Source organism: Myotis yumanensis, unplaced genomic scaffold, assembly GCF_028538775.1.
Source record: "Myotis yumanensis isolate MYYU_CA2020_CCGP unplaced genomic scaffold, mMyoYum1.0.hap1 SCAF_16, whole genome shotgun sequence".
Taxonomy (NCBI): Eukaryota; Metazoa; Chordata; class Mammalia; order Chiroptera; family Vespertilionidae; genus Myotis; species Myotis yumanensis.
In genome coordinates, this window is record NW_027223767.1 from 51,275,065 (window position 1) to 51,301,092 (window position 26,028).

At 64.1% G+C, this 26,028-nt stretch overlaps 1 protein-coding gene across 6 annotated transcripts in view; it reads left to right on the forward strand.

The window, feature by feature from the left end:
* SEPTIN9 (septin 9) overlaps window positions 1–22,104 on the forward strand; it is a 120,973-nt gene extending 98,869 nt beyond the window's left edge. For 5 of the 6 annotated variants that reach the window (XM_070393431.1, XM_070393433.1, XM_070393432.1 and 2 more), the window contains 9 exons: window positions 15,776–15,967; window positions 16,794–16,925; window positions 17,335–17,416; window positions 17,683–17,820; window positions 17,950–18,067; window positions 18,286–18,381; window positions 18,590–18,686; window positions 20,175–20,226; window positions 20,430–22,104. In XM_070393431.1, the coding sequence (XP_070249532.1) occupies window positions 15,776–15,967; window positions 16,794–16,925; window positions 17,335–17,416; window positions 17,683–17,820; window positions 17,950–18,067; window positions 18,286–18,381; window positions 18,590–18,686; window positions 20,175–20,226; window positions 20,430–20,559 (1,037 nt within the window). In that variant the 3' untranslated portion in view covers window positions 20,560–22,104. Of the gene's footprint in view, window positions 1–240; window positions 345–15,775; window positions 15,968–16,793; window positions 16,926–17,334; window positions 17,417–17,682; window positions 17,821–17,949; window positions 18,068–18,285; window positions 18,382–18,589; window positions 18,687–20,174; window positions 20,227–20,429 lie in introns of those variants that run through there. The other variant, XM_070393435.1, reaches the window with a different exon arrangement.
* The last annotated feature ends 3,924 nt before the right edge of the window (window positions 22,105–26,028 follow it).

A 26,028-nucleotide genomic window follows, 5' to 3' on the forward strand; every position in this document is an offset into this window, starting at 1 on the left:
CTTCCCTCGCTCCTTCCGGGAGCTCTCCCTGCGGCCACAGCACCGTCCTCCTGGGGTGACGGGCTGGCTTGGGGACCCTGCTCCTTGGTGCTTCTTATGCAGAAATAACACACCCGGGGCCCCTTCTCCCCGCCGCCCCCTCCCCCCCTCCCCTCCCTGCCCCTCGGAGCCGTTTCTCCCTCGAAGGCAGTCGCAGTCCCTCCTACCTCTGCCCGCGCTCTGGGAGGCTCCTTGTTCCGAGGCCACAAAGCCCCTTTGATCCTCTGCTCGGCTCGGAGCCATGTGACCCGGTGGGCGGGCCGCACTCGCAGGCAGCAGCCGGCGCAGCCCGACTCGGCCGCTGGGTGAGTCCTCCGCTCCCTTTGTTCCCCCAGCCTCGCACCGGGCGCCTGGCCCTCAGGTGTCCCGGCCGTCGGGCAGCCCCGGTGGCCGGTGGTGGGGCCAGGAGCCGCGTCTGCCTGCCCCCCTCCCACCCCGGCCCAGCCCGGTGGGACAGCTCCCGCCCGGAGAGAGTGGCGGCAGGAGCTCAGCCTCCATGCGGGGCCCAGATTTTCGGTCTCGGGGAGAAGAAAGGGGCTTTGTGCGCACAGCTATCTCTCTGTAAATATTTGGCCAGCAGAGCCGAGGGCCCAGGTCCTCCCCGGCGGGACTTTCTTGGAGGAGCCGATTTCCCTTCTGCAAGGGGCTTCCCTGGACTCGGGGGGGGGGGGGGGGGGGGGGAGGTGGTGGCGGGAACTGGGCTGGCCACCGCCGCCTCCTACAGGCAGCCCTTAGGGCTTGAGGACTGGCTGGGATCGGCTTCCACCAACACCCGAGATGCGATGCGGGACTCGTATGCCCACGGCCGGCATTGTGCTGGGGCGGCTTCTGCTGCCGCTTGTCTGGGTCCCCAGGGGGTTGGGGTGTGCGATGGCGCTGGGGGCGGGCGGGCGGGGGGGGGGGCGGCAGGGGCTGGAATGCATGTCTTTGCTGGAGGACCTGGTGGGAGGGTGTCCCCCTCCATGTCTGGAGCAGGGGAAGGACCAGCTCTTGGGGACATGCCCGCCGAGCTGAGCTGTTGGGGGAACCCCCAGCGTCCAGTCCCACAGGCAATGCCTGCGCCTGCAACTTCGCCCCGGACGGACGGGCCCGGCGTGCGGCTGCGGCCTCATCCTCCTCCTCCCTCCCTCGCGGCCCCAAATCGTGCCGGCATTTTTGTCGGAGGTTTGGGGGATCATCTCCACTCGCCAGAGAGAAGTTTGAAATTCTTTCGCTGGAGAAAAATGTGCCGCCCGCAGCGGCGCCCTGGTCGTGGGGACGGCACCCTGGGTGGGATCCAGTTGGGCTCCTGCAGGGAGGGTTGTTGGCGGGGAGGCCGGAGGAGCCCGCTCTTCCGTTCCCTCTGACTCCTGTGGGTCCCCCGCTTCATTCATTGTTGCTTTGCCTCGGAACTTAGGGGCCCCCACAGTGTTTACAGAAATGTCATCGCTCTGGGGCACTTGGGGGGGGGCTCCTGGGCAGGATATGGGAGGAACTCATTTGTTTAACATTTGGGGGGGCAGCATCCATGGGAGGCCTGTGCCCGGTGGGGGTCTCTCCTGGTTGAGGATGTGGCTGGGGAAGGGGGCTGGGTTGTCGCTGAGCCCTCGCCCACCCTCCGGGGGCCCCCTTGGCCTCCCGCTCATGCCCGTGTAGTGGCAGAACTGTGGTGTCTGCTGGTGTGTGTCTGTTTCCGTCCGCCGCTGCTCCTTGGGGCTGGCACCGTGACGGCCGGGACAGTGGCCGGTTCAGCGGGCACGTGGGGAGGACCTACTGTGCACCAGGCAGGAGCCTTCTGAGATGGAGGCGACAGAGCCTGTTCTGAGGGGAGGGGGCAAGCCCAGGCCCGCCGCCCGGCCCGAGGTCAGGGTTCACAGGGCCTTCGCCGCAGAAACCGTGGGCCCACTGGGCAGCCCCAGTCTCTGGTCCGACTTCCTCCCCACCCCCTCCCTCTTCCCCTGCCACCGTGCCCTCCCCACTTCCTGTTGTCACCGCAGCCGAGCTGCTCCCTCGGATAGGACGCTGTGCAGGGCCCACAGCTTTCAGCAGCTGGAGACCCTGGCCTTGGCCGCCGCCCACCCGCCTGGAGCGGCCGAGCTTCCTGCCGGGTCAGAGGGCTCCGGCTTTTTGGAAGCCGGGCACCAGGGCTGAGGCCCCCAGGGCTGGCTCCTTCCCGCCACTGCGGGTTCTCGGCTCCCTCCCTCCCCCATTGGCTGGGAGCTTGGGGAGAATGACTGTTGTGCGTGAGGGAGAGGATGCAGGCTTCTGTCCACCCCTTGCCCTGGTTCCTGGCCGGGGTCACCTGCTGGGTGGCCATCAGCCTCCCCGTCTGTGGCTCCGTCCACCCCTCTCCTCGCCTCCCCCAGCTGTGGCTTAGGCCGTCGATGCCACCTGGGCTTCGTAAGGGTGGGGGGTCGGGTATGGCCGGGCTGGTGACCTTGGAGGCCCAGCTCCCGACCGCGGGGTCCTGGGAAGATGCTTCCCACAAAATCCATCGCCCTTGGCTGGGCGGGACTCCGCCCCCAGACGCCTGCCCCCCAGCGCCGCTTGGATTTGCTTACTGGGTGCCAGGCTGGCTCCCGGGACAGGCAGGGGCTTGCCCCCCGAGCTCGGTGGAGCCTGGGAGGCCTCCCCAGGAGCCGCGAGGGTGGCGGCCAGGAGCCAGCGCTGCGGTGAGCCCTGCCTGTGTGGCGCTGCTGGGAGCCCGGGGAAGGCGCAGGTCAAGGACAGGCCGAAGGGTGTCCGCCCCAGCTGGGAGCCCTCTGCCTGCTCCCCTGGAGGGGCGGGGGGCAGGGGGCAGGGGCGTGCTGAGCCTGGTTCTGGGGCTGCAGGTGGGGGTGGAGCTGCTCCCCGCCTCAGCTCCTCCCTGGGGTGTGGGTGGGTGGGTGGGGTTCTCCTCTTTCTTTTCTCTCTTCTCACCGCTGGGATCCACACTGGCCGGCTCAGGGTCAGCAGGAGGGGGCTTGGTCCTTCCAGGTAGGGAGTTGCAAGGCCTGATTCCCACGCTCCGCAGGGGTGCTGCTGGCGCCCTGGTCTGGGCTCACCTGTCCTGTCACCGAGCAGTTTCCTGGGGGAGGGGCGGCCTCGGCTTGGGGGTGGGGGCAGCTCCGCGCGAGGCCCTGGAAGAGGAGGCAGCCCATCCGCTCATGCCCCTTCCTTGCTGTTTCTGCCTAAACACGATGCTAAACGCTTTAGTTGGGGTTCAGTAGCTAGATCGTGGCACAAGTGCCCCCAAGTTTCTCGTCACTCTCCTGAAGAGGGGGTGGGGGACACCCTCTGGGAATGTGGGCCCCTGAGCACCCCAAGCTGCACTTTGAACCCCAGCTCCTGGTTGGGGTTGAGTTGCCAACAGTGCCCCCTCCCCCACATGGCTGTCAGGCAAGAGGTTCCCCAGCCTTGAGGGCGCCCCTACTCTGTCCCGTCGCACTGCCTTGCGGGGCCCGTGCCCCGAGGGCCGGCCAGCCCTGCGCTGCCCTGAGATGCCAGGCCCGATGCCCAGTGGTGCGGTCACCCGGAGGTCACCACACGGCCATCGGAAGAGTGTCCTTGTGTCCCCGGAGGAATGTGACTCCCAGGTCCTTATCTCTTATCTCCCAGGCCCTGGTCCAGGTGTCTGTCACCGGCAGCGCGGGGTGGGGTGTGTTTGTCCGTCCGTCTGTCCTTCACTACACCGCAGGGACTGTGTTATCGATCGCTGTCCCGGGCCCTGGGTGTCCCGGGTGGTTGCTCAGTTAATGTTGGGATGAATTCTCAGTGCCGACTGCAGCTGCGGGTCTCTTGTCCCAACGCTGCGCGGTTCCCGTGAGCCCGGCCCGGAGCCGCATCGGAAGGGCCTGAGTCTTGCTCCTACTCGGGGTCTCCTCGGGGGCCCTTTTTAAGGGAAAGGGGCGGGGGCAGCATTTCTTCAGAGACCTGAATACATTCTCCCTGGGGGATGGGGGGCTGGACCAACCAGATGGCACCCCCCACCCCCCACCCCACACACACACCCTGGTGCTAGGGGAGCAAGGACGGCATCTGTGTCTTTTGTCCCTTGTCTGCCGAGACCAGAGGAAAGGCTGCCCATTGCCTGGTGACAGTCGTGGGCCCCGAAGACTAATGACAGGTTGGACAGCGGCCCCATTGTAGCTGGGGCACGGGGGTGGGGGGGTGGGCAGGAACCAGCAGATCTGGGCTCAGAGGCGTGGAGGGGGCTCACCCACCCAGAGGAGCAGGGAGGGTCCTCCTCTTGGCCTCTCACCTGCACAGCCCAGCGGTGAGGCCCTGGGCTGGCCAGGCCTCAGCCCGCACGCACGCACGCGCGCTCCTCGGATGAGCGCTGTCCTCGCTCGGTGGCCTGGCTGTCCGTGGGCCAGGCTGGAACCCCGAGCCGGCGCTGGCCTGACCACCATTTACTCTGGGCCCGATGCCCAGAGCCCCGCAGCCTGCATCGCGGGGAATTTCATTTAATCAAACTCTGTCACCCGCTGGCGGTGGGGCCGCCTCCCTCCTCACGTGACAGGGGTGGAAACTGAGGCAGAGAAGGGAATGATGGGTCAGAAGGTTTCCACGGCAAAAGTCATCCTCCCAGACTTGCTCATGGAAAAAGAACACGTTTTCGAGGGCTCCCCCCTCTCTCCCCTCCTTCCCCGTGGGTGGGGCTCCGTGGTCTGTCGTAGTCCCAGGCACCAAGGGGTCATGGGCTGATTCCCGGTCAAGGGCACATGCCCGGGTTGCGGGCTCCATCCCCAGTCGGGGGGACAGCTGATCCATGATTCTCATCACTAATGTTTGTATTTCTCTTCCTAAATCAATTTCTAAAAAGTGGGAAAACAACTGTCCAGTGTGCCGCCCCCTCTGCCTGGAGGAGCTGACAGGGACCACCCCCCCCCACCCCCCCCCCGTCCCCACGGCCATGGTCACCTCTGTGGACCCCGTGGCTGGGAGTGCCTCACACCTCCCCCCACAGCGGGTCTCGGGTCTGCGTCCATGCCCTTTGCCAGGGTCCTTTTTCTCCGGGAGCCCAGGGCCAGCTCAGTGGACTAGGATAAGCAATGCCTGGGCGGGGCAGGGCGGGGCGGGGCGCCCGGGAGCCCTTGGGTCTGCAGCTGGGCCTTGGCCCCACTTGCAGTTCCCTTCGCTGCACCAGGCCCAGGGCAGCAGAAGGGGAAGTGGAGGGAGGTGGGGAGTGGGCTGCAGGGGCTGCTGCAGTGAGAGAGAGGAAGTGGGTGTTGGGAGGGGCTGGCTCCCCTCCCCAGGAGGAACGTGGGGGGGGGGGGCGCACTGGGATGCCGGGAGCTGCTGCTTTTCCTGAGAGAACACGTCCAGCCCCCCAGCAGTCTTGGACTGGGGGGGTGTTGGGGGGAGGATGATACTGTTTCCTTCCTGGGACAGTGGCTGTGGGGGTTCTGCCTCAGGGACCCAGGGAGGGGGCAGGGGCGGCCCACGGTCTCCCGGCGCCAAGCTCTGCCTGTTCTAGACCATTCTGTGCATTACACACACACACACACACACACACACACACACAGCTTGAGCTGTAAGACAAAGGCATGTCCGTCGTCATCTTAATCCACCGAGAGCGAAGCCCTCACCACATCTGGGTGCCTGCTGTCCCCGCCGCCGAGTGGGGCCTCCTGGGCGGCCCCTCGGAGTCCACGCCACAGCGTGGCGGCCCGAGCGCCCGGGAAGGACCCACTTGGCGCAGTCTTGTCTTGGGAAGGCGGCCAGCGGTCCGGCCAGGCCAGGCCCCCTCCCTCCCCCTCCGGGCAGGGCTACTGCTGGGCTCCTCGGGCGGAGATTACCATATGAATGCGCCTCCTTCCCAGTGCCGCTGGAGGGACCTGGGAGGGGGACCGGCTCCCAGGCTCCCACTCGGGGCTGCAGGGTCTGTGCTGACCGAGGGCCACGGACGAGACCGGGCGTTTTCCACCCACAGTAGGTCGCCCCAGGGAGCCGGGGGGGGGGTGCCAGGGTGGCTTGGGGTGTTTCCGTGGGGAGCGGAGGGCACTCCGGGTCCCAGCAAATGGAGGGAGGACCTTGTGGCGTGACTCCCAAGTGTAACTTTCCTGTAAGGCCACATGGTTACTGTAGCCATTTTGGTCTGGTTTCAAAAGTTGCAGCTAATTAGGCAGGAAATGTAGGCTCTCTTAGAAAGAAAAGATTTTAGATAGAGGGAGGGGAAGAGAGACAGACGGACGTCGCTCTGTCATTCCACTTATTGATGTGTTCATCGGTTGATGCTTGTATGTGCCCCGCCCCGGGGTCGAACCCCCACCCTTGGCACATGGAGCTGATGGTCTAACCAACTGAACCACCCGGCCAGGGCAGGAAGTGGGGACCCGTAAGGAAGGAGGTGAAAGCGTGGAGACGGCTCGATGAGATAAAGCAAATGGGAGCCCTTTGTAAACGGTCAAGGGCTGTGCGCCGGCCAGCGCGCTGATGCCCGGCCCGGTCCCTGTGTCGCTAGGTCTTAGCCGAGCCCCTGGGAGCCAGGATGAGATCCTGGACGTGTTGCAGCTCCTCCCCTGGCTGTGCCTTGGTTAATCAGTTCTCTTTGCCGGCTGCCGAGTCACGCCGAGTCCGGGCTGGTGGTACGTTGTGTTTAACTGGACACATAACTAGCTGTGTCCAACCGCAAGTGAGGGGGCGCCAGGGAAAGCCTGACTCCCAGGTACCAGCTCTCAGTGCATTTCTCCCGGGGACGCCTGGTCCCTCCGCGTAGGGGACCCACTCCTTGCTGTGGGGGGAGTGGGTGTGCAGCCTGGGGAGCAGCCTGGCTGAGGGGCAGAGTCTGGGGTGAGTGGAGGCCTCCTGCCCAGCAGCCCTGCCTACCCCACCTTTCCCTCTGCTGTGCCTGTGGGAGAGCCCCTAGCGCCCTGAGCCGCCACTCCCAGCCCTGATCCCCGCCCCCAGCCCTGAGCCCCCGCCCCCAGCAGGGGTAGGTGGAGATGGGCGTGGGATTCGGGCGCCATCACAGGCTGGCCAGTCTCCGCCCACATCCCCTCCCTGGTGGGTGCCCCCAGCCCCCCGCTGGCCATTTCCTGAGCAAACTTTTCTGAATGGGCAGGAGCTGTCCCGGGAAGTCCCTCCATCCTTCCTCCTCCCTGCTTCTAGGCTCCAGGAGGAGGATGGAAACCGGAAATTGTTAATATCTCGTTCACAGGCTGCCACGCACTGAACCGGGAAGCCCGTGGGAAAGGATGCAGCCAGCGCTGCACGCGGGAACCTCATGGGGGCCGGGCACCACATGGGTTAGCGGGCAGCGGGGAGCAGTGGCTGCCCCCGGGATGCTCTGGGAAGAGAGGAGGGTGGAGGAAAGGGCGGGGAGCTCACCATTCATTCATTCATTCATTCAGCCAGCAGCACCTTACGGGTGCTGTGCTGTGTCAGGGTTTGGGACCGTGAATGAGAGACCCAGCTCCCACTTGGGGGGTGGACCCCGCAGGTACAAGCTGTAATCAGGGCCGTTTGGGACAAGCTTCGAGGGGCTGCTGCAGGGTAGCACCTGGGAGGACTGGGCAGCTCCTGGGACAGCAGGGAGAGAGCTTCCAGGCCGGAGACCTATGAGGAGCCTCGCTTGAAGCTTTTGGGAGGCGGGGAGACAGACGGACAGGTACTGGCCTGGAGCCTGGGTGGCCTTCGCGTCATTAACAGACGCTCAGCAGGACTGTGTGCTCTGCCTACCGCGCTCGGTCCTCAGCCTCAGGAGGAAGCCCTGCTATCACCTCCTTGTCCATAAGGGAGTGGAGGCACAGAGAGGTGAAGGTACTTGCTCGGGGTCACACAGCGAGGGGAAGGGGACGGGACCCGCTGGGATTCTGGGGCCTCGGGACTCTGTTATCGCAGCCGCAGTGGGAGCCGCTTGGGGTCTCAGGCGGGGAATGAGGAGGGTGATTCCCGTTTTGTCAGCCCATCCTGGTGCCTGAGGAGGATGGAGTGAGGGCTGGGCAGGTCCTGGCGGTGGCCTGGCTGTGTGGCCGCGGCGGTGGGAGGCAGGGTGATGCCTGCAGATGTGCTGGGTTAGAGTGGCTAGGGCTTTGGGGTGGGTGGTTTGATTTGGGGTGCTGGAAAGGGAGGGGGCAAGGCTGGGCCCTGGGTTTCTAGCTGGCAGAACTGGGTTGTGGGTGTGGTGGGGGGGCTGGTGGGGGGTCCAGAGCTCAGATTGGGGCGTGTTCCGATTGAGACATCCAGACCTCACTAGGCAGGGACCCGATACCCAGGACTGGGCAGAGGGCCTGGCACGGGGCGTCTCGGCTGAGCCAGGGTGGACTCCTCGGGACTGTCCACCTGGCACTGGTGTCCAGTCCTGGACAGAGCTTGGAAGGGGTGCAGTTCCTGGGGCAGAGGCTGCCCAGAAGCAGAGAGAAGACAGCGTTCCGGGCATGCAGGGTCTGAGCCCGGTGTGAGGGGCCTGGCAGCTGCCCAGACCCCCTGCTCTCCTGAGGTGGGAGCACCACGGGTGGGGAGAGGAGATGACCGACCCATGTTACAGGCCAGAGGTGGAGCGGCCAGTGGGTGGATGACACCCATTGGCTGCATGTGGTGCTGACCGCTCCCCATCCCTCAACAGATAGGAGGTGCCCTCTGCTCCGGCCCCCCCACCCCCCGCCTTTCTGGGCACGGGGAGCCAGCCTTCGGCAGCGTCCCTGCCTGAGATCTGAACAGAGAAGGAAATCGCTCTATATTCTTGGGTTAAAGCTCCTTTCTGCTCAGCCCCCCAGGACCGGTCTCCTTGGTCATTTCAGATGATTTCATCGGTCGGGGGAGGCAGAGCCCCGTGCCCAGCCTCAGACAGCTCTGGTGAGCATCTGCTGACAGCCCTGCTGATAGGAGAGGGGCCGGGGCCGGGCCGGAGGCTGCCCCCCCTCAGGGGGACATCCCCGATAAGAGGAAATTCCACCCAGTGACAAACGGCCAGCGTCCACCCATCGGCGGGGGAGGACCTTTTCTCGCTCTTTTTAACTTTGCGAGCATTTGCCAAGAACTAACGGAATCTCTGTGGTTGGCGGGCCACTTGGACTCCGTGGGCGGCCTGGCTGGGCCCGGGCTGGGCCAGGGCTGGGTTCTGGGTTGGCTCTGGGTGAGGGGCCTGTCTTGCTGGAAGGTTCCCTGGGCTGGGAGAAGCCTTGAGCATGGTCCCCGATCCTGCGAGGGGAGTGGGCCGTGGACACGAAATACGAAGTCAGTCCGGAGCCAGGCGGTGGCCCCTCCCTGGCCTTCTCCCTGCGCGGGAATTCTGCGCAGCGTGTTCAGCAGCGAGTGAGGACCTGGCAGGTTGGAGCCTGCTCTGCCCAGAGATTGATGTCTCAATGGGCCCTGAGCCCAGGATCTCGGCTACGAATGAAGGAGCAGAGGGGGGCGGGGAGGCTGGCCCGGCTCCAAACCTGACTCTCCCAACGGGCCATTGAGACCGTGTTGGCAGCAATGAAGACCTTCTTGAGATTCCTGCCCGGACAATGGCGGAGAGGCTCGCTTTAAGGGTTTGGTGAGAGAAAGGCTGAGCGGGAGGGGGGCGAGCAGTCAAAGGGGGTCCTCCGACTTCGGGGCGCCTGGCCCCCTGAATGAATGAAGGCGTGGGGGGGGCGGTGGAGCTGGTCCTGCCCTGTCCCCTCCCAGGTCCTGCAGAGGGCACGGGTCGTGGGAGATGGATTCATTCCACCCACACGGAGACCATGCGACTGCGGTTTGGGGTCAGGTTTCCTCTGGGAAAGGGCAGGCGGAGGGGGAGAGGGGCGCAGCCTTGGAGGGGGCAGAGCCCGCCTGTCCCGGGAGCGCTGTGTGCGGGTCTCTGAGCGGAGCTGCAGGCCGAGGCCCAGGGCTCCGGTTTCTGGCAGCGCGTTCCTGACCAGGCTGTGATGAGATGCTTCCTGCCCGAGACAAAGTGTGAAGTGTAATTCGATTTGGAATTACTTATCGAATTAAACGAGCCCTGTGCGCCTTTAAAATTCAGCCCTTGATCCCACTGCACCATTTGCAAAAGTTGGCCGTTTATATTCAATGTTTGCATCTTTAGAAGGAACAGGAAGTTCCCCGGTGACATTTACGAGGCGTTTGTAGAGGCTGGGGTGGGTTCATGGGGACACCGGAAAAGAGCCTCTGTTCAAAGCCCTGCCGCCGCCGGGTCTCTACTGCCCACTCCCCCCCGGCAGCCCCGCCCACCGCCGCAGCTCCGCCCCCAGCGGCCCCGCCCACCCCCAGCAGCAGGACTCAGCCCTTGTGCTCAGGGACAGGCCAGCTGTTCACAACCTCCTCTCTTTCCTTCTCTTCCCCTCGGCTTCTCCGATGAATTTTCCACATTTGATCATTTTAAACTTTTCCTCACCCTTCTCTGGCCGCAGAGCCCTGAACTTCTTTGTATGTTGTTGATAAAAGTTCAGTGAAGAGACAACGCAAATAAGTTCTAAGTTCCCATTAGACTAAGTTATTTTTTTTCAATGGAGATCCACGGACCTAGGGGTTCTTTGATGGCCACCCCTCCCCCCAAATTGTCCAAATTTATTGGTGGTTGTGTCCCTTGATGGATATTGTTTTGAGGGAGGGAGTCCTTTGACAGCTTTTTAAAAAGGTTTGTGACAGGCACACAGCAGTCTTGGGCTGTTTACCGATTAAGTTCCTTACAGAAAGGGTGCTACCGTGACTCTGGAAGTGCTGGGTAATGAGTATTTGAGTCAATGGACTTTGCGTTCCTCTGTGCTACCGCTGTTTTCATTCACACTCATCTCGAGCCTGTAGTGTCTTCTCTCTTCTTACTTTGTGGTAGGCCCTCAAGGAATATTTGTGGAATGAATCGATCTTGTGGTCCTGGTCCACTAGGACCCCAGGATCTTTTTCTATCACGATTGTGTACAGCCATTTCTGTAACATCTCTTTCCAGGGCAGTTCCCTCTCAACTCTATGTGCAGAGTTGGTGAGCACCAGCTTCTCCCTCCACCAGCCACTGATACCAGAAGTGGGGAGTCACCTTTGAGACCCCGGTGATGATGTTAGCTCAACCGGGCAGCCTCCTGGAGGTGGTGTTAGGATGCGGAGGGGCATGTGGATCATCTGTTCCGCGTGGGTCTGCCCGGGAGCTTTGGCCGGGGCGGCAGGTGTGACAGGCTCTGCCCACATCAGCACAGTGTCCTGGGAGAGCTGCGGCTGACCCTGAGGGGGCCTGGAATCCGGGACCCCGCGCTGAGCCTGGTGGCTGGTGGGGAAGAGCTGCAGCCAGGCTTGGTCTCAGCTGCCTTTCCTCAGAGGTCGTGGAGAGTAAAATGTGAGTGTCCCTTCACAGGCCTAGACGCACTGGCCCGCAGTTCCTTTCCTGCTGGCTGGGCCACCTCTCCTGAGAGCACCTGAGAGGAGGGGGCCTGGAGCCAGCCCTGCACCACGTCCAGTGCCTCCTGGTCTTGGCTATGGGGCCCTGCGCTTCCTTCGGCCTTTTCTCTGGTGCTGCAGGGCCTGCCTGGCTGCCCGTCCCTGGCTTAGAGCCGAGTCCGGCAGAGCTGCGTCCGATGTTTGCAAGGATGGGCTTTCAGGGATGTTTCTGCGGTGCAGATGGGCAGGGCCAGGGCAGGCAGAGAGGGTGACCTGGTGTGGGCTTCCGAGCCCGGCCCTGCGCCGAGCCCTCCCCACGGCTGCCCGGGGCTGTGTGATGAAGTGTGAGCTCCCCGAGAGGCGTCCCCCCCCCGTAGCCGGCTCCTTCCTGGGGCTGCATCCCACAGCCCCAGGCCCAGCGGTCCACAGGCGGCGATCGATCCTGTCACCCTTGGCAGCCGGGTGGGGAGAATGTGTCCCTCGTGCAGACGCCCTCAGGTGGTGCTGGCCGGGCTGTGAATGACAGCCCGCGGAGGCACCCAGAACAGCAAGGTCACCCCGTCCCTTCCCGCCCCCGCTTCCCGCCCCGCTTCCTGCCACACTCTGGGGACCCCTCCCTCGCCCCGAATCCTGAGAAAAGGCCCCGCAGATGCCTGTGGTGAGGGGGACAGGTCCCCAAGACAGGCAGAGCTAGAGCAGCCGCAGCCCCGGCCGGGACCAGCTGCCCCCAGCCTGCGGGTGGCGAGGGCTCTCCCGCCAGGAGAGGCGAATGGGCGATGGGTGCTGCGGAGAGAAACTGGCTGGTCTGGCGGCCCCAGAACCGCCTGCGGGCGCTGAAGGGGCTGTTCCCTTGGGCACTGCCTGGCAGCCCTGGGCACTGGTCTGCAGCCCTGAGTGTGGCATCGGGGCCTCCGCTGTGCCCGCGGCTCACGGCACTCGGGCACCGAGGGCTCCTTTTGGTCCACGCCACTCCGGGGGGGGGGGGGGGCTGACCCGGGGAGCAGGCGTGAGGCTCCCATGGGGGCCCAGCCCCCAGGCACAGTTTATTCCCTCTCCAGGTCCCCTTCCCCAGGGCTTTCCCACGCTGGGTTCATAGCGGCCAGGAGCCGTGAGAAGAGGCAGAAGATGCTGTGTGAGTTTGGATCAGTGACTTGACTTCTCTGAGCACCAGTGTCCCCTGAGAAAAAGCGGGGCTGCTTCTGCTCTGTTATTGATGAGGGTGCAGCGATCTTGGACGTGAATGTGAAACCTCTTATTTCTCTGTTAAGAACTTCCCTTTCCTATTAATAACGTTTGATGAAATGTGGGTGTGACCAACAGTCAGGTGGCAGGGCCTTGGGAAAGAGGGGGCCCCAGTCCCAGGCAGGGGTCACAGGGGGCGGTGGGGACACAGGTCTGGAGGGGGCAGCTGTGGACAGTGGTCTGCCCATTACCGTGGAGGGGGCTGCAGGCCAGCTGGGGTGGCAGAGCCCTCGCCCCTTCCCATCCCCCCCTCCTCCCCGGGGAGACTCTCAGGGCCCCATTCATTCCACGAGTCTTGATCGAGTGCCCCCTCACCATAGGGCTCTGGGGGTCACCCCACCCCCACCCCCCACCGGAGCTCACAGTCTGTAGAGGGGACCCCGACAGATATTAATCAAAGGTCACAGAAGCGAGTATGAAATTACAGGGTTACACTCAAAGAAGGCCTCGTGTCGGCCTGACCCATTCCAGGGGCGTTTCAGGAAAAACCACTCTGAGGACCTCAGTTTCCCCGTTTGCGAAAGGAGTTGCAGTCGGACTAGAATTTGGGGCTGTGTCGCCGCGTCCTGCCTGTAGCGATGTAAATGTTCATGAAAATGAGGTAAACATTTCCGTGCTTCGGTTGGCGCGCTGCCTTTCCAGGACTCAGAAGTCACATGTGATGATAGTTGTCGGTTTCTCAAAAAATTGAAAGTGCTGTGGCCGTGTGACCCGGCCGGGCCACTTCTGGGCTCACTCCCCGCGGAGAGCAGGGCTTCGAGGCGGCCTAGCAGCAGCCCAGCGTCCTCGGCGGGTGGACGGACAGAGAGCGCTGAGCCACGCCGCCCGGTCACTCAGGCTTCACCAGGAGGGACACCCGGGTTCTGCTTATGGGAGGCACCTAGCTTGTCAGATTCACGGGGCGGAACGTAGGAGGGAGGTTGCCAGGGGCGGGGGGCAGGGGCAGGGAGGGTGTGTTTAATGGGACAGAGTCTGTTTGGGAAGATGAAAAAGCTCAGGAGATGGTGGTGGAGACGGTGTGAATGTGCCCAAGGCCACGGAGCAGCGCGCTTGGTCATGGCTGAGGGGGACGTGTTACCGTTAAGTGCAGTTTAACACAACTTTTTTTTAAAGCCCCATGTGGCCGCCATGTTGGACAGGGAGGCAGAGGGATTTTCATCGTAGAAGGAAAGGCTGGTCTCTCCCGTCCTGCGCGGTGGCTTCCGTGGGGAGAAGGCTGTCCAGCGGGTCTGGGCCGGTCTGCCTGCTGGGCTCCTCTTCTTCCCACGGGCCCCGGGGTCAGACCCCATGGTTTGCCCCGTGAAAGGCAGGGGGAGGAGCACTCGTGTCACTGTGCCTGGTGGCCATCAGCGTGGACAGAATCGAGGGGCCTGCCAGGGGCTCCCCGAGGAGGCAGGAGTGGGCCCCACCTGCGCAGAAGGCTGGCTTTGTTCTCATTTCTCCAGCACGGCCTGGGGGCGGGATGTGTGCTTGGGTTCAGGTTTCTGTCGTGGATGGCGGTGCCTTTGGCGGGCCAGCCGGAGCCCTGCTCCCGGGGACATGCAGGGGGACATGCAGGGCAGTGAGGGTTCAGGCCCCCACCCCCAGTCCCCCAGGGAGGGGGAGGGGCGGAGGGACATGTGGGGGTGGGGTGGAGCATGGCTCCCAGACCCACAGACAGATGGAAGCAATTTCCAGTCACGTGGGCGGGGCGGAGCGGCCGCCCCATAAGACAGGCCCCAAAGCCACACGTGGCCCAGATGCTGCTCTTGTCTTTGTTTATTTAAAGGTGCAGGGCCGGGGAGGGCTTTTCTGAAGAGGGAGCGGAGCCTGCCCGGCGGGCCAGGTGGTGGGAGGAGGCCCCGGCAGGGTTGGGCCTCGGCCTTACCCTGGGGCCCGGGTGGCCTTTCCCGGGCTGGGCTAGGGTGGGCAGCGGGGACCCGTGGGCCCCTGGCTTTTCATATGCATCGTGTTACTTTCTCATCCCTCAGTCCCCTGAAGTGGGGATTCTTGTGAAGCGGGGACGGGAGTGCCTGACTCCTGAGATAAACCGCCCACGGCCGGTTTCTGGAGTCGGTCAGCCAGTGGCCCTTGTCACCTTCCTGCCTCTGTGGCCCCGTGCAACCCGGGTGCGGGGGAGGGCCCCGGCCCTGACCTCAGCTCTCCAATGCCCGTCACAGCGTGTGGGGCTGAGGGCATCCGCTGCGGGGGGGGGGGAGGGGGGGGCGCTGGTCCGCCGCAGGGGGGTCGCTGAGGGCGCACAGTGTGGGGTAGGGTTGGTTATTGCATCAGGAAGTGGGAACGCAGTTTACGGAAAACTGGGCACTGGCCTGGCACCGGTCCTGGGCTCCTGGGGCTGGCGAGGAGTGGGTGGCCGGAGGGCGGGGCTGGGGGCTGCTTGCCCACCCTGGCGGCGGCCACAGGGGCAGCGGGCGGCTGGCTGAGGGGAAGTGGGGGGGGCACTGAGACACAGACCCTGGTGGGAACCCGAACTAGACGGTGTACCTCACGTGCCCAGTGGGCACCTTCCGGGCACCCTCCCCCAGCCTCTGACCCGGGCACGTGGCGGGCAGCAGGGGAGGGGCTGTGGGAAGGAGGGTCTGACCGGCGGGCCGCAGAGCACGAGTTATTTTGAGAAGCTCAGCCTCACCTGCCCGCCTGGCTGCCGCCCTGGAAGCAGAACCTCCTCCTGGCCGCGGGCGAGGGGCACTCAGTGCTGGGCTCAGAGAGAAGGTGGCCGCTGGGGTCCAGCCCAGGGGCGGCAGGGGCAGGGGGACCGTGGCTCTACCTCCAAAGGGCACTCCGCCCGCCCGGGGGTTGAGCAGGCCTCCCCAGGAGTGGCAGGCGGATGGTGGTGCCTCCCTCCATGTTCATGAGGCTGCCCTCTCCTGGCCGGTGGAGGGGATGGAGCCCCAGCTGGGCTCTCCCTGCCCTCGGTTCTGGGGGGGGGCCGGGGGGCTCAGGGGGAGCAGGTGGGCGGGGCCGGCGGGCGGAGAGGAGATGGAGGTGGAGACAGATCTGAGGGTCCCGGTGGCGCCCTGCGGGCCTGGCCACCTGCGTGGCTGCCAACAGTGGGTGCCTTTTATGTGGCACCGTGACGAGGGCTTGGGGCCAGGTTTTCCTCAGGGGTCTCAGGGCAGCTGAGCCTCAGTTTCCCCGCCTGAGAAATGGAGCCGATGGTGTTGCTGCCGGAGGATGTAGGGGCCTGGGGGCACCTGCGGTTGACCCGTCACCCCTAACGCCTCTGCCCTTCTTTCCGCAGCCACCGAGGCAGCTCCCGGCTGCGCTGGCGACATGGCTGACACCCCCAGGGACGCCGGGCTCAAGCCGGCACCGGCGCCGCGGAACGAGAAGGCCCCCGTGGACTTCGGCTACGTGGGCATCGACTCCATCCTGGAGCAGATGCGCAGGAAGGCCATGAAGCAGGGCTTCGAGTTCAACATCATGGTGGTCGGTGAGTCCCACCCCCAAGGCGCCACTCAGCCCCGGCCGGCCGGCTCCGGGGGCGGCTCTCACGCCAGCCCCGCCCGGCCTCTCTCTGTAACGGGGGGCCACAGCCTGGCCTGCGGGACGGGGTGCAGGTGGCCCTGTAATGGGTCCAGCTCCTCAGAGCGACCACTGCCCCCATTGGAGCCCCCGGGAGGGCTGGCCGGGCGGGCTCTCGGGAAACTGGGACTCTGACCCGCGGCCTCCCCGTCGAGCTTCTGCCGCAGCGTCCCCCCGGCTCCCACTCGAACCCTGGCCTTCAGTCCCACGGGGCTGCCCCCCATGCCCAACAGGCCCAGGCCTTTGGCACAAGGAAGAAGTGACCCAGTGACCTTTCGCCGAGGCTGGCGGTCAAGGCTGCATGCTGGGCCCGCCAGCCTTTCCCTAGATAACCCGGAGGCTGGGAGCCCGGCCCCGGGTTGGACCGGAGCCCAGCAGTGTGGGCGGCCGGCCGTGGCTGGACTGTGGCCGGTTCACAGACCTCCCTCCGTGGGGGACGCGGACCCTCTCTCTGGGGTCCTGGGTGGGGGGTCTGGGAGCTTTTCCTCTGACCCTCACATGCTCTGGGTCTCGGCCCTTCTCGGGAGGGAGCCGTGGGACCCGCAGGGGGTGGTTGGACCCCTGTGCTCAGAGGCGAGGGGTCCAACCATGCGCTGGGGGAGCGTGACCGCTGCCTGGCTCTCCCTGACCGGAGCCCCCACAGAGGGGTGCTGGGGTGATGCCCAGACATTGCTGAGTCGCTGGCCTGTGAACCCCCTGACCGGATGCCCGCCGATGGCACCTTCTCCCCCCAGGGCAGAGCGGCTTGGGGAAGTCCACCTTGATCAACACCCTCTTCAAATCCAAGATCAGCCGGAAGTCAGTGCAGCCGCCCAGCTCAGAGGAACGCATCCCCAAGACCATCGAGATCAAGTCCATCACGCACGGTGAGCGGCGGGGCCGGTCCTGCCTCCCTCCCCCCTGAAGCAGGGTGCAGGGTGCGGAGCCAGGACCCGGGCCCTGCCCTGGGGACCTGCGGCAGCTCCCCCGTCTCGTTAACTCTGGGTCGGGGTGAGGGTCGGCTCTTGGGACCCCCGTGGTCCCCGTCAGGCCCAGCTCAGAGGTCCAGTTCCTACCAGAGACCCTGGGCGGGGCCTCCAGGGGAAGACCAGGCCCCGCTGGGCATCCGCTGGTGCAGGCTCCGTGTCGCTGGTGTAGCTGGGGTGTCATTGCAGGTCACCCTGGGGCGCCCCACGTGGGCCATGTTGGGCCGGGGCTGGCCAGGCGGGCGGCGAGGGGGGGGCACCAGGTGTGAGGTCCCGGCGCCTGCTGAGCTCGGTGCTGTGGTCCTCGCAGATATCGAGGAGAAGGGCGTCCGCATGAAGCTGACGGTCATCGACACGCCGGGCTTCGGGGACCACATCAACAATGAGAACTGGTGAGGGGGAGGGCAGGGCCTGTGGGGTGGGGCTCCTCCAGGCTGCTGCCAACCCCGGGGTCCCAGGTCTGCCCTCCCCCTCCCCCCCCCCCACCCCCCACCCTGAGGTCACGTCTAAGATGAGGCTGTGGTCCCTGCTCAGAGAGTCACGTGCGCCGGGGACCAGGCTGGGCCCTGGGAATGGGTGACCTGCCGTGGGGACCGGGGGGCTGCCCCGAGCTGGGGCGGGAGGAGCCTGAGGCTGACCCCCCGCCCGCCCCCCGCAGCTGGCAGCCCATCATGAAGTTCATCAACGACCAGTACGAGAAGTACCTGCAGGAGGAGGTGAACATCAACCGGAAGAAGCGCATCCCCGACACGCGCGTGCACTGCTGCCTGTACTTCATCCCGGCCACCGGCCACTCGTACGTGCGGCGCCCCTGGGGCTGGGCCTGGGGTGCCCCCCGAGCTCCCTCCGGCCGGAGGCGGGTGACCCTCCCTCACTCCTGTCCCCGGCCCACCGACCACGCTCTCACCCACCTGTTCCGTTCCAGCCTCAGGCCCCTGGACATCGAGTTCATGAAGCGCCTGAGCAAGGTGGTCAACATCGTGCCGGTCATCGCCAAGGCCGACACGCTGACCCTGGAGGAGAGGGTCTACTTCAAACAGCGGGTAGGGCTCCGCTCCCCCGCCCCGCCCCCCCCCACCCCCACCCCCGGGCAGCCACAGGTCTCCTGGCAGGCAGGCCCCCCCCCGCCACTCCAGAGGCAAAAGAACTGGAAAATATCAAGGTCACCAGCCCCCAGAGGTCATGGCAAAGGCAGATACTATGGGGCAGGGCCAGCTTGCCACGTGGATGGTGCCCATATCTCTCCCACCTGAACCCCCAGATCACCGCCGACCTGCTGTCCAATGGCATCGACGTGTACCCCCAGAAGGAGTTTGACGAGGACGCGGAGGACCGGCTGGTGAACGAGAAGTTCCGAGTGAGTGATGGCCCCGGACGCTGTGCCCGCGGAGGGTGTGGGCGGGCCTCCTGCCCATCCAGGTCTAAGGAAAACGGGGCGGGTGGCCTTGAGCCCTGAGAACGCCCTCTCTGGCTGGGTGGGGGTCAGAGCCTGAGTGCCCACAGTGGCCCCAGCTCAGGGCGGCTCCTCCCAGGCCCACGTGTGACCACGCCCTGCCCTCCCCCAGGAGATGATCCCGTTCGCCGTGGTGGGCAGTGACCACGAGTACCAAGTGAACGGGAAGAGGATCCTCGGCAGGAAAACCAAATGGGGCACCATCGAAGGTAGCTGCCCGCTGGCGTGCGGGGCACCGGACAGATCAGCAAACCACGCCGCCGCTGCCCCCCCTCCGCCCCCCACCCCCGCCCCCAGAGCTGCCAGCCAGGCGTGAGCTGGGCGCTTGGAACCTCATCCCTTGCGTTGCCCCCCAGGAGGGGCTCACTGGGGAAACGGGGGACAAGCAGCCATGAGCTGATAGAGCCGGGCCTCCTGGACGCCCCCCCCCCCCCCGCCCCCCAGATGGGGAGGGAAGGCCAGGCGTGCAGGGGTCACTGTACAGGGTCATCACTCAGCCCTGCAGCGCCCGCCCTGTGGCCGTGGCTGCCCCTCCTCGCAGAGGCCGACAGCCTGCCCGGCTCTGGAATGCACGGGCCACCCGCCCTGGCAGCTGCCGGGAGAGGCTGGGAGAAGGGTGCAGAGGCACGTGACCTTTCTGGGGTGCCCACGCAGGGGCTGGCGGTGGGTGCAGGCTGGGTGTTTGCCACGTCTGCCCTGCAGGCTGCATCGCCTTCAGCTCCTCCCTTGTCCAGGGGTCTTGACCCTGGAGGTGTCTCGAGGGCCGCTCACCTCCCTGTCCTTCTCAGGCAGACTTTGCCCTGGGCCTGCCCTGTCCTGGCCCCTCCTCTTCCATCTCCTCTCTTCCTGAGATCTTGCTGTTTAGGGACCATTTTATGGAGGCGTGTTTGGGGGCTGGGGGTAGGAGGGGAACCTTTGAGATAAGACCAGGGCAGTGGGGACATGGGAGGGGCCAGGAGGGCGGTGTGATGATTGACATCCTCTGCTGCCCCCTGGTGGTCGGCTCGGCCCTGCAGGCAGCCGGAGTGGAGAGCGAGGCTGGTTCCCTGTCCCTATGCCCCTGTTCCTGCCGCTGTGCGTTGTGTGGTGCCACCGGCTCACGCTGAGGGTCCTCAGGAAGCAGCCCCGTCCGTGGGACTATGGGGTGGTGTTGAGGTGGCAGTGCCTGCACCCCACAGCTTCTGGGAGGACCCAGCTTAGAGCCGCCCGCTGTGCTCGTCCTGGGCCAGCGGGTTAAGTGCTTTGCCTCATTCTTGTGCGCCCCCCGTACTGTCCTTTGTCCCCCACCATCCGGGCATTTACCTGTCCCTTGAAAAGCGCCCGACGGGCTGTCCAGAGGCAGGCGGGTGTAACGGCACACGGGTAGCTCACTCCATCCTCACATCCCAGAGAGCTGGGCGGCGTCCTTATCCCCATTTTCCAGAGGCGGGAACAGGGTCAGAGAGGCTCGCTCTTGCTGTTTCCTAGCCTGGTTCCTGTGCCATCTCCTTGCTCTTCCAGAACCTTCTGGGGAGCAGGAGCCGAGCCAGTCCCGTCGCCCGGTATCCGCAGCGCCAGGTGCCTGTGAGGTGCCAGTGCTCACCCTCTCCCCGCCCACCTGCCCGGGGTTCCTCTGGGCACCCGAGCTGCTGGGGGAGGGACGGGCAGGGCTGGGGGAGGGGCTTCGGGCGGCGTTAAAGCCCCTCTTCCCTCCTCAGTGGAGAACATCCTGCACTGTGAGTTTGCTTACCTGCGGGACCTCCTCATCAGGTGAGACCTGGGGTGGGGGACCCAGATCGGGGTGTGGGCGGTGGGCTAATCCCCCGCCGGGCAGCCGGGCAGTGGGGTTGGGGGTGGGGAGGGCGGCGGTGGGAGTCCAGGCGGTGGGGGGGGGGGGGGCGGGGGGGAGGGTCAGCGCCCGCCTCTGCGCCCTGCACCCGGCGGCCCTGCCACCTGGCCTGTCCCTGCGCCAGGACGCACATGCAGAACATCAAGGACATCACCAGCAGCATCCACTTTGAGGCCTACCGCGTGAAGCGCCTGCACGAGAGCAACATGGCCAACGGCGTGGAGGACCAGGAGCCGGGCGCCCAGGAGATGTAGACGCCGCCCCTAGACCCAGCCCCCAGCCCCCCACGCCCTCTCCCAGCCCCAGCCCGCCCTCGCCCCATTCATTTTATATCCTCCCCTCCATCGGCATCGCTGTCCGCCCCTCCCCGTGATGCCAGGACCGACTCCCGAGTGCCCCCGGGTATGATTGTTACTGGCCCACCCACGGGGGGCCGGGCGTGGAGGCCGGCGCTCTGGCTGCCCCTGAGGTCCAGGGACGCTGGACCCCAGGCCTCCTGCTCTTGCTCTTGGTCCCCCCACCCCCGTGCCCCCACTGTCTCAGCCCCGGGAGCCTGCGGGGCTGTGCCCAGGACGGGTAGAGCCCCCTGCTGCCTCCACCCCCCTGACATGGCGTGGGCCATAACTCAGACCACATAACTCAGAGAGCCCCTTAATCCCAGTACCCCCGTGGGGAGACTAGTTAATTCCACGAGACGCAAGTTGCCAATTGCTTAGACGTGGCGAGCCCGTCCGCCCGCCCACCTGCGAACCCGCCCTGGAGCAGGAAGTGAGTGCCTTTACCCAGCCGCCCCCTCGAGCCCACACTCCCCGCGGTCCCCTCGGAAGGGAGCGGGAGCGGAGACGGGCTGGAGAGGGAGGCGTGTCCTCGTCAGCCTGTGGTGCCCTTGTCGTCCCCACTGGCTGGGATTTGATTGAGGAATCAAAGGAGGAAAAGATGCACCCCCCCCGCCCCCCAAATTTTAGGAAGGTCAAGCAAGTGAGTCTGGTGGGGAGCTAAGTGAGGAAGTGATGGCTAGTGCCCTGGAAGGGGCCTCTGGACCGTGGCTGGGCTGCTCAGTGGCCCGAGGGGCCTTGGTCCCTGCGCCCCCCGCCCGTGGGCTGAACAAGTGTGCAGGTCTGTCTGTCTGTCTGTCTGGACACCCATTTGGCCCTGGTGCTCTGGTTAAATGAAGGCCCAGGCCACCCCAGGTGCCCGCTCAGCCCCCCCTGGCCACGCCCTTGCTGGCTGGGAGGTGGGAGACCTTGACTCTGTGGCCCTGAGTGTGCCTGGGGCCTGCACCCCAGGACCCATTGTAAAGACCCCCCAAGAGGGGAAGGCCAGGCTTTCCCACCAGCACGGCCCAGGGACCCCCATGCTCCCTCAGCCTCTCTCCACAAGGGGATCAGCAGGGACCACGCATGGGTGTGCAGCGGGCTTCCTCCTGCCTCAGGATGGGTGCGGGGGCGCCTGCAGACCCCAGGGTGCAGCGGGAGACGCGGGGTGCAGACAGACCCGGCTGCGGGCGTTGGCTCCCCACTCACCAGAGGAAGGACCCCTCGGTGAAAGTTTACTTGCCGATTTGCCATGTTTTTGCCAAAACTACCATGTTGAAGGACGTGTCCGCTTCCAGCATCAGAGCCGGCCGTGGGGCACCTCCCGGGCGCCCCCCGCCTCCAGCCCCGAGCCCGAAGCCCTCCCTCACAGGGACGCGTTCCGCAGTGGCCTTTCGCTAGGTGCCTCCTGAGAATCCGCCTCTTTTTGTATAAATAACAAAGTGTTGGAAATGTATTTCCTGAAATAAATGTTGCAAATGCAAACCTGGGAGGCTCCGGGTGGGTCCTTCCCCGACGGCTGGGGCGCGGGCCCGGGAAGGGTGCGGGGCACGGGGCGCAGGGCGCGGCATGGGTGAGCAGGGTGAGCAGTGCGCGTGCGGGGAGCTCTTTGCTCTTTCGGGGCCTTAAAAGCGCTCATTTTCGGGGATGACTGAAGAGAGAACAGCAGCCGGGCGGGTGGCCCATCGGTTCAGGGTCCACCTGTGAACCCGGAGGCCATGGTTCAAGTCGGTCAGGGCACCTGCCCAGGTTGCAGGCTCAGTCCCATTGTGGGGCAGCCGATCAATGATCTCTCACCATTGATGTTTCTCCCTCTCTCTTCCTCTCTGAAATCACAAAAAATACATTAAAAAAAAAAAGCGAACAGCAAACCTATTTAAGGGGAAGGAGCGTTTGCGAGGTCTCCGTGGGGAGGAGCTGGGGGTGTTCGCCCTCGGAAAGAAGTTGTGCTTGAAATTTGACGCCCAGGAACTGGCCCGCGTTCGCAGTGACTTGGTGCCCATGTCGTGTTCAGGAGAACTGGGCTCCCCGGAGATGGGGCCAGGGGCCGCCCCACTGCCTTTCTCTGCACCTGCGCTGGGCACACCTGGTCCCTGTGCCTGGGGCTCCCCGCTGGGCTGCAGGGTCCAAACAGCAAGAGAAATAGAACCACAGGCTCTGCGCCCATTCCCTCCACTGGTCCCTCGGCCAGCCCACGCCTGTCTCCCTTCCCTCTGCCAGGCCTTGTTTGTTAGCTGTCAGGCTGGTTTCAGGGGACCAGGCCTCCCTCCCGGTCTGTCCTCCTGGGGTCAGGAGCCTTGTCCAGCTGCCCAGCAGCGACTCCTCTGGGGCCTCAGAGAAGCTGCCGTGGGATAGAGCCCCTCGGAAAAGGCGTCTTCCCTCCTGGCTGAGAAGACGTTGTAATGAATGAGGATCAAGAGTATAAATAATTAGAGCTGCCCAGCATGCGGGCCTGGACCATCTGGATTCAAAAACTAAATACCGGAGAGTTGTCATGCGAGGGAGCCGCTGCACGTTACCTCCTCCCCTGCCTGCCCCCCAGCCTCTCCACCTCCCCATGAGTAACTTCATCAGAGTCTGTCCCAGGAAGGGCTGCGTGGGGTGTCGGAGTGGGGTGTGCACACATGAGACTCCAATACACATGCATGACCCCAAGGCACACGACGTAGGGGTGCACAGGGCCCTCACAGCCATGGGCGGGCTTTGGGTTTAGGGACGGGCCCTGGGGGAGGAGGGCAGAGGATGCCAACATTGCAACTGTACCGAGACAGGCCATGAGCTGTGCCCTCTGCTGCCACGCTGGCAGGATCACAGCCAGTGTTGTGACACCCAGCATTGCAAAACCCAGTAATGAAAAGCAGAGCTGCCCTTGCAACACGTCAGCATGGCCAGAGGAGAGCCCGGAGTGTCTGCAAACTGCGCTTACGCTCCGCTCGGCGAGTCGGCCCTGAGGAGGCACGAGGAGGGCAGAGGAGCTCAGCTCCAGGCTCCCGGAGTCTTCTCTGACCTGATTTTCCTAAAGGCTGAGGCTCTGGGAGGTGCATGCCCTCCCCCCCCCCCCCCCCCCCCCCACTGCCCTTAGTGTTTTGCAGGTCCGTGGACCAGGTTCATTTGCAAAGATCATCAAAGGGCAGCGAGTCCTGGTCCTTCCACTTACCAGCTGGGTGACTGGGTGACGTACATAGTTCCCTGCCTCGGTTTCTCCTTCTGTAAAGGGATGGTAAACTACCTAACACATGGGACTGTTGTGATTAAGTGACTGGGTTCCTGTGAAGCACTTACAGTCACATCTGGTGAGTAATGACAGACAGTTCCACGGATGTTAGCCATCATCACCATCATCATCACCATCACCACCATCATCACCATCACCACCACCATCATCATTATCACCACCACCACCATCACTACCATCATCACCACTACCATCATCATCATCACCACCACCACCATCATCACCACCGTCATCATCCCCATCACCATCATCATCACCATCACCACCATCATCTTCATCCCCATCACCACCACTATCATCATCCCCATCACCACCATCATCACCACCATCACCATCATCTTCATCCCCATCACCACCGTCACCACCACCACCATCATCACCAACATCCTGAAGCTAAAAGAAAGAAAAAAGATTCTGCTTTAGCCTCATCTTGCTCCTCGGCCCTGGAGCCAAAAGGAACAAAAACTAACCGGAAGGTTGAGGGCAGAGCTGACATCAAAGAAGCAGCTGGGCGTTGCGCAGCCCCTTCTGCCGCACTCCGCTGTCCGGGCCTGTTCACACGTGATGCCTGCCTTTCCCACTAGATCCTTCAATGCCTTTAATATACGTAAAGTCCTTGTCCCATAATTCCGATGTCTCGGCCATCTGTGGGTCTACTTCTATTGATGATTTTTCTCTTGACTGTGGGTCCCGTTTTCCTGCTTCTTTGCATGTCTTACAATGATTTTATTTACCTCAAATGTGTGTAGAAAACTGGTGTGTAAAATAAATACATTTCTCTTGGAAAAACAACCTGCTCCCTTTTCCTTTGGGCCATTCCCGGGAGGGGCTGTCGCTCTAAAATGCAGGTGAGCTGGGTCAGGGCTTTGATTCACTTCACCACAGCCGGCGGGGTCATGGGGTCAGGTGCTCGGAGAGCAGAGGCCAGCATGAGAAACGTAATGTGTGTGTATATGCAAAAGGCAGGTGGCACACGCCTGCGCGTAGCTGGCCTGTCCGGAGGCACGGAGGGTGTGAACCGGCGTGTGTGTGGAGGGTGGGAGTTACAGGACAGGGACCACCAGTGTGCAGAGGTGGGACGTAATTCTCACAGACGAGGCATGTGCTCTCGGAGCTGAAGGTGCTGCAGCTGCGAACGGTGAAAGTAAGGAAGAACGGTAGCCTGGTGAAGGCCCTCTCCACGGAGTCCAGTGACGCGGCACAGCCCACTGCGCTTCCGCACGTTCGGAAAATGCTACCATCCCAGCTACCCAATCACCTGCGGCTTTGGTTCTCCGGGGGGAATTCGCCAGATCTCGGCTCCCAGCCTCACCTGCAAGGAGGGGAGGGGCTCCCTTGGCCCCACTCAGCTCCCTGCCAGGCTTTGCACAGAGCTTGGGGGCTTCTGTCAGCTCAGCACAGCCTCTGAGAACCGGGGGAGCGGAGGGGGCGTGTGTCTGATAAAGTTGGAGCTCTGCAATTTAGCAATTACTGTAACCCACACTTGTAATTTAGGGAGGTTCTCGGAGTTCTTTGTTCTCTCTCTCTCTCTCTTAAAAACGACACAGCTTCGCTAGCTTTGTCTGAATGCTCCGAAGGCTGGTATTTACCCCACCCCCACCCCCAGCCCTCCAGTCTGCTGCGGAGCGCAGAAAAGTGTGAGGACTGAGACTCGTGGTTCCTCTGGCCGGCGCTCTAACCACTGAGCCAGTCGGCCAGGGCACTTGCTCTCTTCCTGAGCGGCCCTTTTGCTGACGGCTTTGCCTTTTTCTTCCTAAGTGCCGGGTACGCGTGGGGCAGTTCTCTGGAAAGAGCACCGAGGCGCCGAGGACTCTGACATGTTTCGGAAGGAGGCGGGTCCCGGGACCACCCGCAATTGTCTGGAAGACGTGGTGTCCCCGCCCCCATGGATGGACATTTGTTTTCCTCCGGGGAAGCCCTGCAGACGTTCGAAAGGACGCCAGGCCCCGAGTCAGAGCAGCGGCGTGAACTGAGAAGCGACGGAGGCCACCCTCGCTGTGGGGGTGACTCGGGGAGCTGATACGGGGCGGCTTCCATGCGGCAGCAGGCACCGCCTGCTTATCTCAGCCAATCCTCCCGCAGCCCTGTAGAGCCCCAGAATTGTTCCCATTTTGCAGACAGGGAAACTGAGGTTCCTTTCAAGTGCCCGAGCTCACAAAGCCCAGGCTATCGAG